Source organism: Gopherus evgoodei, chromosome 8 (genome assembly GCF_007399415.2).
Source record: "Gopherus evgoodei ecotype Sinaloan lineage chromosome 8, rGopEvg1_v1.p, whole genome shotgun sequence".
NCBI lineage: Eukaryota > Metazoa > Chordata > Testudines > Testudinidae > Gopherus > Gopherus evgoodei.
The window spans coordinates 43,655,606-43,671,155 of record NC_044329.1 but is presented as its reverse complement, the minus strand read 5'-3'; the positions used below and the strand labels follow the sequence as shown (position 1 = coordinate 43,671,155).

Here is a 15,550-nt window from a genome sequence, read left to right as displayed (position 1 = left end):
ATATTTAAGAGTAGGTTAGATAAATGTCTATCAGGGATGGTCTAGACAGTATTTGGTCCTGCCATGAGCGCAGGGGACTGGACTCGATGACCTCTCGAGGTCCCTTCCCGTCCTAGAGTCTATGAATCTATGTACAGTACAACATCAGGCCCACATCTTGCTAAGACTTTCATGGGTACTTGCTGAGCCGTCAGCCCCTGCTGGGAAAAATGAGCTCTACAGAGAAATACGCCTGGATGGCCTGTCTGCAGAGACATGGACTTGACATTTACTCGGGAGGCCATTACACTTATACATGTTGGAGAGTCCAAATAGAAACTGTAACCCCGCCCTGCGGGGGACTGGCCCTCTGGTAACCCTGAGCCCCAAGCCCGCCCCTGCCGTGGGGGAGAGGCCGGGAGCCCCGCGGGCATTGCGGAAGATGCTCCACTCAGCCCACCCCAACTTTGCTGACCGCCCAGGCAGCCCCGCGGTGATTGGGCGCCGCTCAGTCCGTGCCAGCCCATGAACCCACAGTCACGCCACAGCCCCAGGCCTCCGCGAGCTCCCTGATTGGAAGGTTGCTGTGCCGGGCGGTGTCTACGGGAGCGAGGCGGAGGCGGGGAGAGGAACCAGAGTGGGCGGGGCCGGCAGAGCGGCGTGTAACGGCGCCCGCTGAAGCTCGCTAGGTTATTGTGCTCGCTCTGGCCCGCGCGATGCAGCCCGTGGTGCTGGTCACCGGCGCCAGCAGGTGAGGCGGCGACGGGAACACCCTCGTCCAGCTGGCGGGACTCTGTCTCTGTGTGGGGTGGGCTCCCTGATGGGACCCCAGGGGCGGGGGGATCGGGATCGGGTTGGGGTTGGAGGCGGCCCCGCGCTGACCCGGCTTTTCTCTCCCTGGGCTGTTGCAGTGGAATCGGCTCCGCCCTATGCAAGCGGTTGCTGCGGGAGGACGCTGGGGTCCGGCTCTGCCTGGCCTGCCGGAGCATGCAGAAGGCTAGTGCCACCAAGGCCGTGCTGCTGGCCGCCCACCCGACCGCCCAGGTCACCCTCGTGCGCCTGGATGTCAGCAGCCTGGAGTCCGTCCTGCGGGCAGCCAGCGAGATCCAGCGCAGGTGTGTGGAGACTGAGTGCGCCCGGGCTTGTGGCGGGTGGGTGCTATGTCCCTAGCCCTGGCTGAGGTGAGCGGGCAACAGGGACCCCTCCGGTTCAACCTGCTGCATCCAGCAGGTGTCTCTTTCCGGCCCACCCTGTTCTGCGTGTGGCACTGGGAGCCAGGCCTTGAAATAAGCCTGAAGCACAGTCAGTTTTTTCCACTCAGAATAGAGGGACAGGGCTGAGAGATGCCCTCCTTGAGCTCAGCTGGTGCTGTTCAAATCTCTTTTCCAAATGCTATCCTTTAGTGTGCATAGGGCAAAGGGGAAACTCCTTGCTCAGCTTGCATTTGCTTCAGGCAGCAGTTCTAGACTCATAGAAGATTAGGGTTGGAAGAGCCCTCAGGAGATCATCTAGTCCAAACCCCTGCTCAAAGCAAGACCAACACCAACTAAGTCCTGTCAGGCTCTGCAAAGTCCTTGTGTAACCAGTGTCTTGGGCACCATGCTTCACAAAATATGGAAATTCAATGTGTACACAGCATAGGAATGCTACAAGCCCCTCTTCTGGTGTGTGTGTGTCCACCTTTCCCCCCCCACCCAATCTTACCTCTTTAGCTGCCGCAGTGACCTGTTTCACTTACCACAGTCCAAAAGTACACCACTGAGCCTGAAATGCTAAAGCTTTTCCCTGAAACCAGGACACAGGGCAGCTTCAGACAGGAAGTGGTCTGTTTGCCACTTGCCTTAATGTTGGTGGCCACAATATCATATCTTGAACAGGAGAGTTGGTTTTCCAAGTTCCTCTAAAGCCTTCCCAATGTTGCTTCCACTAGCTCTTCTGAAGCAGGAGAGCCATCTAGGTCTGCTCTGAGCGGGTAGACAACATAGCAAAAATGCATCAGCCTCAGGATGTATGTACTAAGGCTCCCAGTATTGCTTCCATCCTCCCCAAAGGAGCTGAACTGATGGTGGCAAAAATAGGAAATCTTATTCTTCCATTGCAGGTCCTCATGTCTGGGTTCCTCACTTGCCTGTGTTTCAGGGGTGGCACAGTTTTGTTTACATACTGCTTTGAGATTGTTAGTTGGAAAGTAGTAAATGCAGAGTTACTGTGGTGATATCTGTTGGTCCTGGGATTTTTATAACACAGATATTAGCCTGTGGCTGTTAAGTGCCTAAATCCCATTGAATTAACCTAATCTTATTTTCTCTTGAAGAAAATTCTGGATAGCTAACTGACATTTGGAAAATGGATTACGTGTTGTCATCAGTTATATTTTAAGGACTCTAAATTTGACACCCCCCCCCCAACACTCCAGATTTTGTGGGATTTTTATATTCAGAATGAATTTTACCGTTCAGATCCCTATAATGGGCTCAGTCAAGAACTTTGAATCTGAGTAGTCTCAGAATCTGGGGAAATTTATTCTGGATCCTCGCTCGGGATCATGTCTGGTTTTATTTTGTGAAATGACATCTTCATGATTAGTTTAATACTACTTTGAACATCAAAATACAGAAATGACTTGTCTCTGAGCTTCTCTCTCCATTGTGGACTAGCATTAGCTGTGTTGGGGATGGGTGGGGTGTGGTGTTTTTTTTTTAAACAAGATATGCTATAGATAATAGCCATAACAAACCGTACTGTTTGTGTTTCCTTTGTGTAGGTTTCAGCGCTTGGACTATCTCTTCCTGAATGCTGGGATCATGCCAAATACGCATGTTAACTTCAAAGCACTGATCTCTGGTCTCTTTTCTGGGTACAAGATACCATCCTTAAGTAACAGATACTTTTATTTTCCTAGTTTTGTCCTTGGACGAGTAGGGAGAAGGGAGATAAGAAATGGATGATGGCATGAATGAAAGTTCCAGTGATTCACTGAGATTTCAGATGGCTGATAATGTGAGGGATGGTTAATGAAACACTGAATGAGTGGGTGGTTAGCTAAAAGGTGAACAAATCTTTTTTCTGTTATAGTCATTACTTAGGAAGTCATAAATGTGCATGGTGGCCTACAAAGGCCTTCTGCTCAGAAGAGTTTACAGTTCCAAACTGGATTCAATGAATTATAACAGGGGTTCTCAAACTGGGGGTCATGATCCCTCAGGGAGTCGCAAGGTTATTACGTGGTCACCAAAAAGTTTGTGAGAATCCCTGGTCTAAAGAAGGTTCTTGAAAGCATGGGGAATAGTATGTTTAAGGCAGTGGGGAAGGTATGAGGAGTCTGAGAAGGAAGGAGACTCATATTGAGGTAGGGAATGGTATTAAAGAGATAGCAGGCAGAAGTAAGGAGCTTCTTAGGTTTGAGCCTCTAGTGAAGTAGGGGGTGAGGTGGTGGTGAGCGACTTCTCTGTTTAAAGAGACCAGCAAGATCTTGATTGGCAGATGGAAATCAAAAGTAGAGTTGAGACTGCTGTAGAGGCATGCTGGGAATGCCATAGTTAAGGTAGTGTCAGGTCTCTGCCTCTGACAGTCTCTTAACATCTGTGTTTAACAGCTTGAGAACAGGAGAAGAGAAACTGGATGTGAGCCAAGGCTGAAGATGGCCGGCATGAATAGTTTGAAGAAGGCCTAAATCCATTTGCTCACTTCTCAGACATGGAAAGCTTTAACTGTACTGGTTGGAGCATTACAGCTCACATCATACAGACAGTTACTAGTATACAAGTGCTTATACTGGTACAGTTGATTCCTATATGGGAAGAAGGAGTAAGCTATACTGGTATAAGGCATTTTTATACCAACGTAACCATATCTGTAAATAAATGTTATCCTTAACATAGGCTGGTGTCTGCACAGGTCTTGAAACAGCATAAAAGTGTGAAAGCAAAACTGGTGCTGTAGGTGGAGACTATGGATTTGATAGCTGGAAGGAGGAAAGAATTCCACCAGACAACTCAGATGTATTAATGGCCTACCAGGCATGAGATGGGGGTTGTAGATGGAGAGGCAAAAATACTAATAGAAATGAGTCACCATACAGCCTTCATTGAGTCTTTAGGATCAGCCTGTAGGTGTGCACAGGAGGCTGGGAGAGAGCAGGAGATCACCCACAACATTGCAGAGCATCAAATATTTCTCAAAGAGCAATGAATTATGATTTGTTGTATCCCTCTGAAATAGGGAAATAGGTCATCCCCATCTCTCTCGATATAGGGAAACAGAGTCATGGAACTTAAGTGAGTGCAAATTCAGTGACTGACAGAGCCAGGAACTCCTGACTCTCATCTTTTGCTTTAACCACTAACCAGACTGCTTTTCCTGAGTTACAGCCCATGTTACAGGCTCCCATTTAGTTTGTGAGCAGCAAACTGGGCAGTTTTCTTTAAACTGTTTTCTGTTGTAATAACAAATCTCCAAAATCAAATCTCAGTAAAAATTGGAGCTGGCTTTCAAAGTTCAGTTGAAAGACTTTTTTTTAAACAATTTTTTGTTTTTAAAAATACAAAGCTAACAAAAAACCCTGCCATTGGGACCTTTGTTTTTCAAAATTTATGCTGTTAAATTAAGATTATCAGAATGTTTCCTTTTTAACAAGTCATTTTTTTTTGACAAACCAAAGACTATTTTGAACCTTCAAAATAAAAACTGCTTCTGAATTTGGTTCTGCAAGGAGTTTTTCCAGTCTTTTTTAGAGCTGGTCAAAATGCTAAAACTGGTAAGTGGGGATGTTTTAGAATTGTTCAATAAAATTGTCACCCAAAGAAGCTGTAGTTCTGTCTAAAATCTGTCGTCCTGTATTCTAGGAAAGCAGTCCACATGCTGAGCACAGCAGAGGGGCTGATAACTCAAGAAGACTGCATCACTGCAGATGGCCTGCAGGCGGTGTTTGAAACCAACTTCTTTGGGCACTTTATACTGGTACAGCTGCTTCTGGCAGTCAGGCCCTGATTCTGGGTCAGTGCAGTTTTGCATAGAGCAGGAATTAAATGAGTCAGTTTCAACTCTCTTCCAGTGTTCCTGTACATTGACCCAGTCTGGAGTGTAGCTGAGCAATGTACAGTGGCCCAGGCATAGGACAGGAACCCACACCATCCCCTGTACATACCCTGGCCTGGTCAGCTGTCTCCTAGTGGCTGAATGACAGCCAGGTCTGGGATTTCCCAATGTGCAGGCAACACTAATTACTGAAAGAGTTAGAATTACTTCAGGGCTACTCTGCACAGCCAGCAGATATGTTGGCTCCTAAGAGAAACAAGGACCTGGTTCTCACTACTTTGCAGCCTATCTCCTGTGCAAAGTGAATACAAACAGGCTATAAAATGCTACCAACCAGGATGTGGGTCTGAGGTACACCAGTGATGTGATTCTCCACTAGTTTGTGCAGTCAGTTAACCCAAACCCCTGCCCTCTAGACCAGTGTAACTGAGAAGTAGGAATTATTTTCAAATATCCATTTCAGTAATTATCCCAGGACAATAACTGTCTTATCTCCTTAGATTCGGCAGCTTGAGCCTCTGCTATGTTGCCTTGAAAAGCCCTCCCTGCTCATCTGGACCTCTTCCAGCAATGCCAGGAAGTCTGCTTTCAGTCTCACTGACTACCAGCACAGCAAAGGCAAAGAGTCTTACAGTTCCTCCAAGTATGCCACTGACCTTGCTAGTGTGGCTCTGAACAAGCACTTTAACAAGCAGGTGAGGGTGTCTACCTATGGTATGATGTGGAAAGCTGTCACACTTGAGCATGAAAGCCTCAGAAATGTTGATAAGCTGGGATGCTCTTCAGTGGCAGTAGTATGTTGATGCATAGTTGTTCCACATAGCAGTGTTCAGTTGCTTAATAGATTGCTCATGGATGTGAAGGAGCTTGGCTAGGGTGAGTCTCAAGTAGGTATGACTGGTAGGATGTGGTGGGGAATGTTTGCAGAAGTTGCTTTTAGATTTCAAACATGACGCATAATTGAGCTCTTACCTTCAAAATACTTGGAAGCTGTAGCCTTGCCTCTGGGACAGACATTCTGTGTTCATTGGCTGCATTGTATTGATGTATAATAAACCTTCCATTCTGTGGAGTCATCCCCATGATGATTGGCCTGCTCTGTCTCACGAACTAAGCAGTCCATCTAATCTAGCAACCTGCCTAAGACTGGCTAAGAAACATTTTAGCAGAAGGTGCAAGCAACTCATATGGAACAACTATAGAATAACCTGCCTGTAAGGGAAACCTCTGCTTACTGATGTGGCTTATGCTCAGAGGTAGGAGTTGATAGCCCTTCTAAAAATACTTGCCCTGTCTAATATGACTGGATGGCCTGTAAAATCTGGCATGGCAACGGATATTGGTGTGGGAACTGTTGACCATATCACGCTATAATCTCAGACAAAAGGCAGGGCCTTCCTTGTCTTGGGCCTGTGACTGGAATGAATGCTGCTTTCCCTTGTTCTGTGCCAGTCCATAAGTGTCAGCCTTCTTTCTGGAAAGAGTTGCCATCCCTTACTGCTGCTTGTTTGGTGGGAGAGGGCTTAACTATATAATAAGGATGAGGAATGTATAATACTTCTCTACACATCTCTGTTCATTACTGCGCAGGGACACCTGCTGACTTTGTTGTGAGGCCTTTGGAAGGTGCAAGCTGCCTTGTAAATACTTGTCTGGTGTGTGCTTTCCAAGCAGATTTGCAGCATTTACTGTTGGCTTGTATCCTTTCCTCCCACTTCTGCAGGGGCTGTATTCCAGTGTAGTTTGCCCAGGGCTTGTGATGACTAACTTGACTTATGGAATTCTGCCATCTTTCTTCTGGAAGTTGCTTATGCCCATCATGTGGATAGTGAGTAATCCCTCTGAAACTGGGTTTATTTTCAACTCTTCTTTGGGCTGGGATGGTCTTGGACATTTCACTCCTGGGGTATACACAGTGCTTTATCACCAAAGCAGTTGTACCGTTTCCTTCGCTCCTAGTATGAATGGAAATGTAGCAGATTGGCAAAAGGCCACTTCCCAACCCAATGTGAAGCAAAGTGACTATTTGGCCCTTAGAATGAGCAGGTTCAGTCTGGGAGGTGGAGTTTCAGCAAAGAGATGCCTAGATAGCATGAGGCTCCTTATCTGCAGAGGCTTGGAGAGGGCTGGTGAACAGCCAGCCATTTTTTCCTTGCCCATTTGTTTGTAAATGGATGTGAAGCTAGTGCTACCAGTTAGGTGGTGCCCCATGGTTAAGTGCCTTGTGATGGGATACTACTGTGTGCCATGTGCTGCAACAGCGAGAGAAGAAGCTGTATCCTGGTACAGGGAGTCCTTTGCCATGCAAGTTGTAACAGAATGGCAAGGATCTCCTGCTTCACTCTGTTAGCAGGTGTTGAAATCCTTAGGGAACTGTAGGTGAATTATGCTCCATCTTGATAGCAGGCAGGTAGAGATACCCCTCTGGGAAATCGAGAGCTAGCATCTGGGACAGGTGTAGGCTAGAAAAGAAAGGAAGCTTAAAACAGCCACGCCTGGGAATTTCCCTTCAGTTAATTTAATCCAAAGCACAAGAGTGGGGTGACACTCTGCAGTGAGTGAGGCTTTCTGGAGCTGGAAAGGGGACTCTACCACGGATCACCTTTTATGGCCCAAGATCAGTATTGCTGCTGAGAGGTGCTAGTGGGGAGCCCCTAGATGGGGAAGCAGATTTTAACATGGCCTTTGATCTCTGGTTGCTCAGCCTCATGCCTTTAGGTTCATTTCCCAGAGGTGCTGAGCACTCACCACTCCCATAGCCCCAATCAGAGTTATTGGTGCTCAGCATCTCTGGGAATTAAGCAGAAACTGGGCAACTAAAAGCAGAGGGACCCCAAATCTGAGACGGTTCTTGAACACATGAACCATAATTACAAACTAGGCTGGTATTTTCAAAGCACTATGCATTAGCATATGGGAAACTTCCCACTCCAGTAGAAACAGAACTAGATAATCAGTGCCTCTGAACAACTCACCTTTAGTGTTCCTACACATGGAAAATGATTCTTAAGAGAATACAAACTTCAGCAGTGAAGTCCCCAGCTTTCAGGTGTATTTTGTTTCTCCCTGACACCTCTGGTGGAAAGTGGCCTCTTCCACACACTTCACTTTCCTTCACCTCCCTTTACTCTTTTCTCCCTGCCTCTTTCCTTTATTGTTTCATCCTGTGCCTATTCTTTCTCTGCAGCCCTCAGTTTTCCAGCCTTGCTAATATTCACGTGCTATCTAAAGACAGACAGACTTCCTGTGTCTGTCAGCCAGACACCTTTCTATCTGTCCCCAGATCAGCTGGCTCTGTTTGGCCTCAGCACTGCTGCCACAAACTGCTACCTGCTTGGTGTTGGAATCTGCCTGTGCCAGACCCAATTAAGTCTACTCTCACTGCTGGCTGCCTCCTCACTGAATCCCTTTTCATTGGATGACAGGGTGTGACAAATTGTACTCCACCCACTGCTTGGGAGCCAGCTCAAGAAGGAGGTGGCTGGAAGAAAGGCATATACGGGGGCTAGCTGGTCCCCTGTGCCCACCCTACCCTCCAGCAGCAGGGAGTAACCTGGTGGTGGTGTGTTGGCCATCAGGATGGGTCTAGTGAATCTGCAGTGGCCCTGGGCTGAAAAGGGACACCTGGTCATCTAGCTGTACATAGGTAGGCCTTACTCAAGGGGTGGGAGAGCTGTTAGCTAGGCCACTAGCAACAGAGGGCCTTGTGTCTTGACACTACTGCTGACCTCCAAGGAGCTCAGTCTTGATTCCCTGCTCCAAGGTATAGGTGCTAGTAAATTTCATGTCTTGTTTCTTCTTTTTCAGATACGCTTTTTCACCAAGACTTACACACTAACTCCGTACAATGGAGCAGAAGCTCAGGTATGTAGCATGGCTTTCACCTCAAATCACTGCTTATCTGCAGTGTGTAACTCCTCCCAGCCACCAGGTGTCTGGTGCTGACTGTGAATGCCTCCTCTGCCAGATGGAAACCTACAAAGCAGTGTTTCTCTACTCTTGCCCTGCATATCTGAGCACTTACTGTGGAAAGTGATTAAGACACTAAGCTGGTATTTGAGGTTCTTCAAACAAATAGCTTTTCACCTTCTTCCTCACCGATTTAAATATATATATATAAACCCCTTCAGAGAGACCCTGTGGTCTCTAGATCTCACTTGTGATGATCCCTTCTGGTCTTACCGAAACCAGGACCTGTATTAATAGATGTAGGGCCAGAAGGGACTGTGTAAGTCAGAACAAACGGTTGTAATACAAGTCATCAAACTGTACCCAGTAACTACTGCCTTAAGCAGCTTGTGTTGAATCATGGCATATCTCTCTAAAGACATGGTAAGTGTGACTAATGTCTATTAGGAGCATGGATTGTGCTGTTCCCAGTACCACAGGGAGCAAAGCAGCCAGCTGCCTCTGTGGAGGTTAAGTGGAATATCTCATTGAGGAGACTGGACAGTCTGGCATCCTCTTCCCCCTGCATGTTGCCAAGCTGTTTTGTTCTAAAATGCAAGGCTGTCAGAACAAGCTGGACTGCCTGCCTACACAACTATGCTATTGTCTTTAAAGGTATGGCTCTTCAGACAAAAGCCAGAGTCACTGAATGCACTAATGAAATATCACAGCTGTATTTCACCAATGGGGAAGAACTATGTGGAGTCCCGAAAGGTAAATACAGCAAAGACTCTGAAGTCCAATTTACTCTTGATGGTATTCTGCACCAAGTAAATAAAAATCTTGTGTACAATATTGAAAAAATCTGCAAATTGTATTTGTCAATAAATAAATGTGGAGGCTCCAGCATGGCAGGGGGGTAACACAGGTCCCTGGCTGTATAGCGTGGGGAGATCACCCTGCAGTTCCCTCCCCCAGGACACAGGGTCAGGTGTAGCCTCACCACCAAGTCTGACACAACCCATGGGCTAGGACTGCCCCAGAAACATCCTGCACTCTCTGTCTGGCCTGTGGACAGGCAGGGGATCTGGATGCACAAGGAGGGGCTCATTCTGGGTGCAGGGGCAATGGGGCTCAGTGGAGGGGGGGGTCCTGGGTGTGGGGGGCCTCAGGAGTCTAGGTGCTGGGAGAGTGGGGCTAGGTGGAGCAGGGTTCAAGAGTGTGTGGGGCTTGTTGCGGTGGTCCAGGTGCAGTGAGTGGGGCTCACTGAGGTTCAAGGGGTCGCTCCGCAGGGGTCAGGGTTTGGATGTAGGGGCAGTGGGGCTGGATGGGGCCTCCAGATGCAGGGCGTGAGGCTGGGTGGGGGGGGTTGGGTATGGGGTGGGTCGAAATGCAGATGGAGTGGCTCCCTGTTCAATGACACCTCTCCTTCCTCCCTTCCACCCCCCCGCCCCCCCCCCCCCCGTAGTGAAGAGTGATTGGAGCAAGAAGGTGTGGGGGCAGAGCTTCCTGCAGCTGGGGGAGATTTCTGGGGCTGGGTCTGATCCCACCCTGCCCCAGCCACCCTGCAGGGGAAGAGGAAGTCCTGTACTCCCCCAGCCCATCTGGGAGTAGAACGCAAGCCCAGTGCATCATAGGAGCCATCACTGGCATATCTCCAGAACACCCCTCCTCTCCTACCACTGCAGTGATTTATCTCTCTGCTGGCTGCTCTGGGTGCCCTAAACAACGTGGCCATGCTGCTGGAGAATGGTGCATGACCACTCTCGTAGCTTCCCTGTCAGAAAGCCACTTTTCTACAGCGAAGCAATCAGCAGAGGAACACATGCCGTGGCATAGAATTCCCCTAGGAGTACAAAGTGGAAGAGCTGGACTGTTACATATGGGCTGAAAACACTTACTTGAGAACCTGAGTCTTCTGCCCTTGCTACCATTTATACTCTACTGCACTGTGCCCAACCTAGCCTGCCAATCTCTGCATCTCACTATATATGAATGCACTGCCTTTGTATTAACTGAGTGCATAGGTAGGTGGCCATTCAAGTAGGCATTACAGGACAGTGTCCCCAACCCTTCTGCAGCAAGACCAGAATCACCAGCACAAGGCTTGATACAACTTCTTGCAAAGAGGACATGGAAGCCCAGTGGACTAGTAGGGGGATTGGTTTGAACTTAATTGGATCATAGGAGTTCAAACAAAACCAGCGTGAGGCCCAGCCTTTCCCATTCCCTTCAGAGCCACTGAGAGGTGTGAGCAGACCTGCAGGATTTCTGCTGCTGGGAGGTGGAGAAAGGATCTCCTCTCACTGCTGCCCACCACGACATGTGTAGTTCAGTGAGACAGGGAGTATTTTCTTCCTTTTTTCACTCTTTTGTAGCCTTCTCCTTAGGAAGCTCTGACAAGCCCCCTTCTGTTCCACTAGTCCTCAATTCAGGCTCTGTGCCGATTGTACAGTTCTACTTTGACTTTGTAGCAAGCACACAAGATAATACATCTATTGTGATCGTAACATTGTGCTAGACATGTTATAGATATAACAGTCTCTGCACCAAAGAGCTTACAAAGCAAACTTTGTTCTATCTGATTTAATTACACACTTCGTCTATTTCTGGGTGGGCAGCTGGAGTTTAGTGCAGCGGGCCAGGCAGGGCTGGAATGGAGAGGGAGGAGTACAGTGGGCAGGCATGGGGTGCTTGGCAGCTGAAGGGCTGCAGTCCCAGAACCCACAGCCAATTATACTATAGCAAAGGAGAACTCCCTCTACAGAGTCAGAGTGAAGTAAAAGATGTTAGGCGGTGATGACTCCAGCTGAAAGCCTAGATTTCACCCTTTGCATCCTCCAGTTGTGGTTAATGCTGACTGTCTTGAATGAGCCTCAGAGGGGTGGCAAGGGGGAGGGGCTTCAGTAGTGTACACCATGCAAGTTCCTTCTGGCCTGTGCTGCTGTTTCCTCACTGCAGAGGCTACAGTTTACCCCTGTGTCCTTGGCAACTTGTGCTAATGCTGGGGGAACTTTCCTTCCCCCAAAGACAGTGATGCCACATGCTATCCCACATGAAGCAGCTTTCTTTTATTTGGGGCTGTAGCTCGTCTGTGGGAGATGCTAGCCCTCAGTCATTTGGGGCTACACTCCTAACCAGCTCCCTGGGCACATGACATAAGTGGCTGAGTGGGTGCCTTTCAGGAGGAGACTGAGCCTGTACTTGGTTTTGCCCATCTCTGGTAACATCCAGAGGTTCTATGTCAGTCCACATTTGCAGCGCCCTTGGTCTAATATTACTGCTCTGGTTTTCTTGCAGATGGATGTGGAGGAAGAAACTGCTGAAATATTTTATCAAAAGCTGTTGGAACTGGAGAAGCATTTTCTAGCAAGATTGAATGCTCCCTTGAGCCCCAAGTAACAAGAGCCAGACAAGGCCTCTAGTGACACATCTTTCTGGCACTAGTGAGATTGGAGTTCCTTCTAAGTGGGTATTATGCATTTGCAGTAGAGGCTTTCTTGGAGACATGTGGCTTTCTAGCACCTCTCTCCTCTGCTCAGTCTGGGAAGGAGTATCCTCCTAGAATTGGAGGTGTGAGAGGGATTGAATAGTTATTTAGTCTCCTGGAGTCCAGTACAGGATTGCTCTCTACACATTCTGGTAACTTGCCTAAACGAGACCTCTATTTCTGTACATGTCATGGTCTTTACAATAAACTTCAGCCTCCAAGAACTACTGAGAAAAAGCATGAATGAGTTGAGAGCTCAGTGTGAGCACAAGATGAAAATAGGTGGAAGGGCTGCTGTTGGGCAGAAGGCCCCTCAGGTGCTAGGCTTCCTAGATAGCCACATGTGACGGCTAAAGTCAGACTCTTCAAAAGCTGATCAACATGTCTACATGGACACTGCATGCTAGAGTACTGCAGCTTGACACCCCAGCTTGCAGCACACTATGGCCATGTGGTTCCTGCTCGCTGGAAGCCCTGTAGTGTGCTTTGATCTTTTAAGCATGAGTAGATCTTGGCATCCCCCACAGCCATGGCACAAGATTTACAAAATCATTTTGATACATGTGTGGGTGCTGTGTAGTGAGCATTGATATGTGTCCCACAACGTGGTTTATGTTCTGGACTGCAGTTACTATTCACCTGACAGAGGAGAGAAGACAGCTCAGTGCTTTCCTCATGGATTGCACAATCACAAGTCCACTGATTGTAAGCATTGAGACGGAATAGGTCTAGCTACCCAAGCAATGGAACAACTACCATATTCTACAAGATGGCCTGACTCAGGGTGATTGGGGAAAACCAACCTGCTGCACAAGGAAGAACTCATGCCTGTGCCAAAGACACCATGAGCAGTGTGGTAATTGAACCAGGTACATGGAGGGGGGGAGAGGATGTAAAGAAACAACTGATCACCTGGGAGAGGGGAGAGTGTCTTTAGGAGACAAAACTGAGATCAGGTCAGGTCCCAGGATTTCCTTGGCTTCCTAAAAGAAGATAAGCTGGTTCTGTTCTCCCGTAATAAAAGAAAAGTCCATGTAACTTACCTTGTAGTGAGCTGTAAGATTAGTCTCATCTGAAGTGGTGCTTTGGCTTTTTGGCATGTAACCCTTTTCTCTCTGATGCTTTGTTCAGTTGTCAAACACACATTGTTTCAGGATCACTGCTGGTCAATCTCGCTGGCCACTGATGGGAGGAAACACAGGTGCCCAAACTTAATAGGAGCTGTAGGGTGAGCAATGATTGGTACCTGGGCCACTCCAGCTATCTTCCCTAGATTCCAAAGTCAGAAGAGACCATTGTGCTCATCTAGTCTGACCTCCTGTATGGCACAGACCAGAGAAGTTTCCTGCACTAATTTTTTGAACTAGAGCAGATCTTTAGAAAAACATCCAATCCCGATTGAAAAATTGTGAGTGATGGAGAATCCACTATAACCCTTGGTAAATTGTTCCAATGGTTAATTGCTCTCGCTGTCAAAAATTTGCAACGTATTTCCAGTCTAAATTTGTCTAGCTTCAACTTCAGCTGTTTTGATTGTGTTAGATTTTTGTCTGCTAGACTGAAGAGCCCATTATTAAATAGTTGTTCCCCATGCAAGTATGTATAGCCTGTGCTCTATCACCCCTTAATAGTCTCTACTAGACTCAAGGAGCTCAATCTATTTAGCAGGTCCACCCATCCCTTAATCATTCTTGTCACTTTTCTGTGAACCTTCCTCAGTTTATCAGCCTCCTTGAATTATTTGGCTGTAGTTCGTCTGTAAACCCGGATGACCAGTGAGAGTGAAGCTGTGGAGGAGGGCAATAATAGATGAGGAAGAAAGATAGTTACACAGTATTACCAACACATGCTTCTTGCTCTGTCAGAGAAATCTTCTTTGAGTGACTGCTCATATCAATTCCAATTAGGTGCGTGCATGCTGCATGCAAAGTTGTTGGAAAGTTTTTCCCCTAGCAGCACTCATCGGGTTGGCTGTGGAGCCCACTGGAGTGGCACCTTCATGGCACTCAATATATGACCCTGCTGATGCAGTCCTCCCTCAGTTCCTTCTTACCGCCCATAATGGTTGTTGGAACTGAGGTGTCTTGCTTAGCAAGTTCATGTTTCCCTAGCTCTTGTTTTCTAGTTGTTATAATTTTTCTTTAGTTTTTGTAGTTTATTTTCATAATAGTTAGTATCAGTTGGACTTGGGGGTTCACCCTCTGTCCCGACTGCTTTTTCTTGGGAGGGCTTTCATGCCCAAGTCCCAAGGATTCAAGCCTAGCAAGTCTGGCTCCAAGCCAGTGCCAATGGGTGACACCCCCCTGCCCCAAAGCTTGTCTGAAGTGTCTGGGGGAGGTTTACCAAGCCAATAGGTGCAGGATTTGCAAGGGGTTTTGTCCTAGGACCAAAAAGGAGTGAGATTTTTGCCTTAAGCAGCTCCTTATGGAGGTGGCACTTAGACCTCAGCCTCCTTCAGTGCAGCAGCATCTGGCACCAAGTTCTTTGGTGCACCATGGAAGGACTCTGGTAGTCCATGGCACCGCCATTCCCCGGCTCCGAAACGGGTGGGACCAACCCGGAACCACTCCCACTTGCTGGCGCAGAAGTGGCACCGGAAGCAAGGGAGGAGTGGCTCTCCATCCGAGACCCACCCTCCTGGAACTGGCCAATGGGGCATGTCCCCGAGAGCAGCATCCAGAGCCAAAGCCTGTAGAAGCAGCACCATCGCCTTCAGCCCCGCAAGGGGGACTGTCGAGTCTGGTGCCATTGGACTCCTCAACCTACGGCGTTGAGACGGTACAGGTGCCATCCACTGTGGATACCTTTGCAGCTGCGAGGAACCATATCACCATGACAGCACGAATGTCGCCTACGATCCACACCAAGCCTCTGATACTACAGCGTATGTCACCATCTCGAGGCAAACCAGTGATGATCCAGGCATTGGAACCTTTGGTCGAGGCCTGGCACAGCTCCCAATCACAGCGCCGGTCATACTTATAGCACAGGTCAAACTCGTGGCGCTGCTCCAGATTATCCCAGCACTCCTGATTGTGACACAATCCACACACCAGTCGCCTTTGAGGAGCAGGTACCGGACCTGGCACTGGTCCCAGTGCCGCTTGACCCCACATAGCTCCAGGTCATGGCACTGCTTTGCGGCACGGCTTCGTA

At 48.1% G+C, this 15,550-nt stretch overlaps 1 protein-coding gene across 4 annotated transcripts; it reads left to right on the top strand.

Annotated features, from left to right (window-relative positions):
- The first annotated feature begins 629 nt into the window (after positions 1 to 629).
- Positions 630 to 13,436, top strand: HSD17B7 (hydroxysteroid 17-beta dehydrogenase 7). 4 transcript variants are annotated; one of them, XR_004001679.1, is made up of 10 exons: positions 630 to 730; positions 891 to 1,094; positions 2,744 to 2,836; positions 4,824 to 4,938; positions 5,517 to 5,711; positions 6,740 to 6,844; positions 8,824 to 8,880; positions 9,580 to 9,678; positions 12,205 to 12,369; positions 12,419 to 13,436. XR_004001679.1 is itself a non-coding variant. In XM_030573288.1 (9 exons), exons 1-9 carry the CDS (start codon positions 696 to 698, stop codon positions 12,304 to 12,306), a joined length of 1,005 nt encoding a protein of 334 aa, XP_030429148.1. In that variant the 5' UTR covers positions 630 to 695; the 3' UTR covers positions 12,307 to 13,436. The 4 variants fall into 4 exon arrangements, 3 of the variants coding, with proteins under 3 accessions (XP_030429148.1, XP_030429150.1, XP_030429151.1); XM_030573288.1 differs by having other exon boundaries at positions 12,205 to 13,436; XM_030573290.1 differs by lacking the exons at positions 4,824 to 4,938; positions 8,824 to 8,880; positions 9,580 to 9,678; positions 12,205 to 12,369; positions 12,419 to 13,436 and having other exon boundaries at positions 6,740 to 6,824.
- The last annotated feature ends 2,114 nt before the right edge of the window (positions 13,437 to 15,550 follow it).